Raw genomic sequence first — 2,500 nt, forward strand, 5'->3', positions numbered from 1 at the left:
CCCCTTGCTTGTTCCTTTTGTCTCCATACTCACCCTCCCCCTCTCTCCTCTCTCGTCTCTCTCTCTCTCTCTCTCGTCTCTCTTGGTCTTCTTTCTGCCCTCTCCCCTCTCTCTCTCCTCTTCTCTCCTTCTCTCTGTCTCGCTCTCCTCCTGCTCTCTCCCTCTCTCTCACCCTCGCTCCCTCTCTCCCTCTCTCCGCCCTTTCTCCCTTCTCCCGTCTCACCTCTCCCTTTCCCTCCCTCTCCCTCTTCCCGTCTCCTCCTCTGCCCTCTCCCCTCCCTCTCCTCTATCTCTACATCTCGCCCTCTTCCCTCTTCCTCTCCCTCTCCCCCCCCCCCCCCCCCCCTCTTGTTTCTCCTCTCTGCGCTGCCCCCCCCCCAACCCAAAGTACTCCACAGTTAAACCCCAATCCCCCACACACCCCCAAAACTACACGTTACACAAAGTACCAGTCCCCGTAATGGCACTCCAGAATCACCATGCATCTAACTAACCTAAGCTCCTGGTTAGTCGGGGACGTCAACTAACAATCTTTCCCCTTCACCTCAATATCGGCCAATTTGCATTGCGGCTCTAAGGAAGTCAGGAGCTTACCAGTATGCGTTCACCCTTCCTTCCTTCTTTCTCTTCTGCATTTACAACCCTTCCTTCTTTCTTCTACTCCTGCCAAGGTGTTGCAATAGGCCACAGAAGCTTCTTGCTGGACATGGCGTAGGGTTGGGTACTGCAATTTCTCACCACTGGGGTATTCCACCTGGTGCAAAGGGTGTTATAGGTGTAAAAGATAATGTTATTCTGATTTTCCCTAATAAGATAAAGACACCTGTAGTTTCTATAGCTCTTCATCATAATATGAACCTGAATATAATTTCCTATGCCTAAAAAGCTTCAAAAAGCTTTGGTAAAGAGTTAACTTTTAAAATTTAATTACCATTAATACCAATTTTCTAAGATCAACAGAAATATACAACAAACTGTATAAGGAAGAGAAATACCTCCACTGGCTCAGCAGTGAAGGGCTGATCACAGTAGCCAGAGAACATGCACACAAGAGTATCCAGTACAATTTGGGCCTTGTGTTTGTCTGTGGCAGTGCACTCAATGAAGACATTGCGGGTCTTCAAGGTGATTTTACTGTGGTTGCCATTGATGATGGGGGGAAGGGAGAGCACCACACCCTTCTGATCTGTGATCACTGGGTACACGGGCTTGTCCTGGAAACAGAATACTTTTACTACAACATACATACTCCAACTTCAGTGTTCTTTCTCATTTCATTACTTCATTATGAACATTCTTGTTTGGAAGTAAAAGTTAGCTGGCATATTTGAATATTTGTCACATTTTTACAAAAGCAATTAGTTGCCCTTCAAAGATCTTAGACATAAAAGTCTCACCTTAATGATGGGTACATATTCCTTAAGGTGGGAATCGTGGCTAAACATTTCAAGCATTTTGTCAGCTCTGATCTGCTGCGTCTGGTTGAGGGGCATGAAAGATATATCTGTGGGTGGCCGAGCATCGTAGATGAAAGGCCCAGTTATGGTGTCCAAGTCATGAGTTCCTGTAAGATGGAAAGTGATGGTACAAAAACAGGACTTACTGATATCTGGCATTTTTGTTGAGCTCTAGTTCGGGAAAAGTCATGGTCTTCTCAAAACTATAACAGACTTCTACTATAACTTTTGAGTCTAACTAAAGGGTATGTAATGAAGAATGACATGCAGAATTTGAAAAGGCACTTTTTTTTTTCTTATCACTATTGTATGCCTAGTCCATTTTTGTGCTTGATATACTTTAAATTAAAGCTCTGTATTTGTACTGCTCATGGTTGGCATCCAAGTCAAAAATATTCACTCTAACTCAAGGTTTGTGTGTGTGTGTGTGTGTGTGTGTGTGTGTGTGTGTGTGTGTGTGTGTGTGTGTGTGTGTGTGTGTGTGTGTGTGTGTGTGTGTGTGTGTGTGTGTGTGTGTGTGTGTGTGTGTGTGTGTGTGTGTGTGTGTGTGTGTGCGCACGCGTGCATATGTGCGTGCACGTGTGTGTTTGCATGTATGTGTGCGTATGTGTGTGTACATGTGTGTTTGCGTGTGTGCGTGTGTTTGTGTGTTTGTGCGTGTGTGTGTCCATAATATATGCAAAATTAAATCTCTGGAAGGTTACTCAAGAACATAAAATTTCAACTTACCAATAGCCACAAGAGTACGTTTCCGGGCAAGATTTTGGTGGAGTTTATCTTGAAGGTCGATGAAGGAATCATAAACAGCCTGAGTGAAGGTCATTCCACGAAGTACGGCTCCCACTACAAACGGCCGAACCTATTAGGAAGAGGAAATTAAAAGTGAACTCCGAGGTACAATAAAAGAGAGAAAACATGTACATAATTGCATTCCTTTTATCAGTTATTTCTCAGGGAACTGGAAATGAGGGCATGAAGTAGATCAAGGGAATTGTGGATTGATATACAAATAAATTGCATTGATATATGCCACAAGTGTACCT

General features: G+C 44.1%; 1 protein-coding gene across 1 annotated transcript in view; it reads right to left on the minus strand.

Annotated features, from left to right (window-relative positions):
• beta-PheRS (phenylalanine--tRNA ligase beta subunit) overlaps positions 1 to 2,500 on the minus strand; it is an 8,545-nt gene that overhangs the window by 4,350 nt on the left and 1,695 nt on the right. The window contains exons 3-6 of the mRNA XM_086533292.1: positions 2,187 to 2,316; positions 1,398 to 1,564; positions 996 to 1,214; positions 643 to 754 (exon numbers count right to left, since the gene is read on the minus strand). Of these exons, the coding sequence (XP_086389418.1) occupies positions 643 to 754; positions 996 to 1,214; positions 1,398 to 1,564; positions 2,187 to 2,316 (628 nt within the window). The remainder of the gene's footprint in view (positions 1 to 642; positions 755 to 995; positions 1,215 to 1,397; positions 1,565 to 2,186; positions 2,317 to 2,500) is intronic.

The sequence above is a fragment of the Penaeus japonicus genome, unplaced genomic scaffold (assembly GCF_977035675.1).
Source record: "Penaeus japonicus unplaced genomic scaffold, GWHDUDI00000001_assembly GWHDUDI00000039, whole genome shotgun sequence".
Taxonomy (NCBI): Eukaryota; Metazoa; Arthropoda; class Malacostraca; order Decapoda; family Penaeidae; genus Penaeus; species Penaeus japonicus.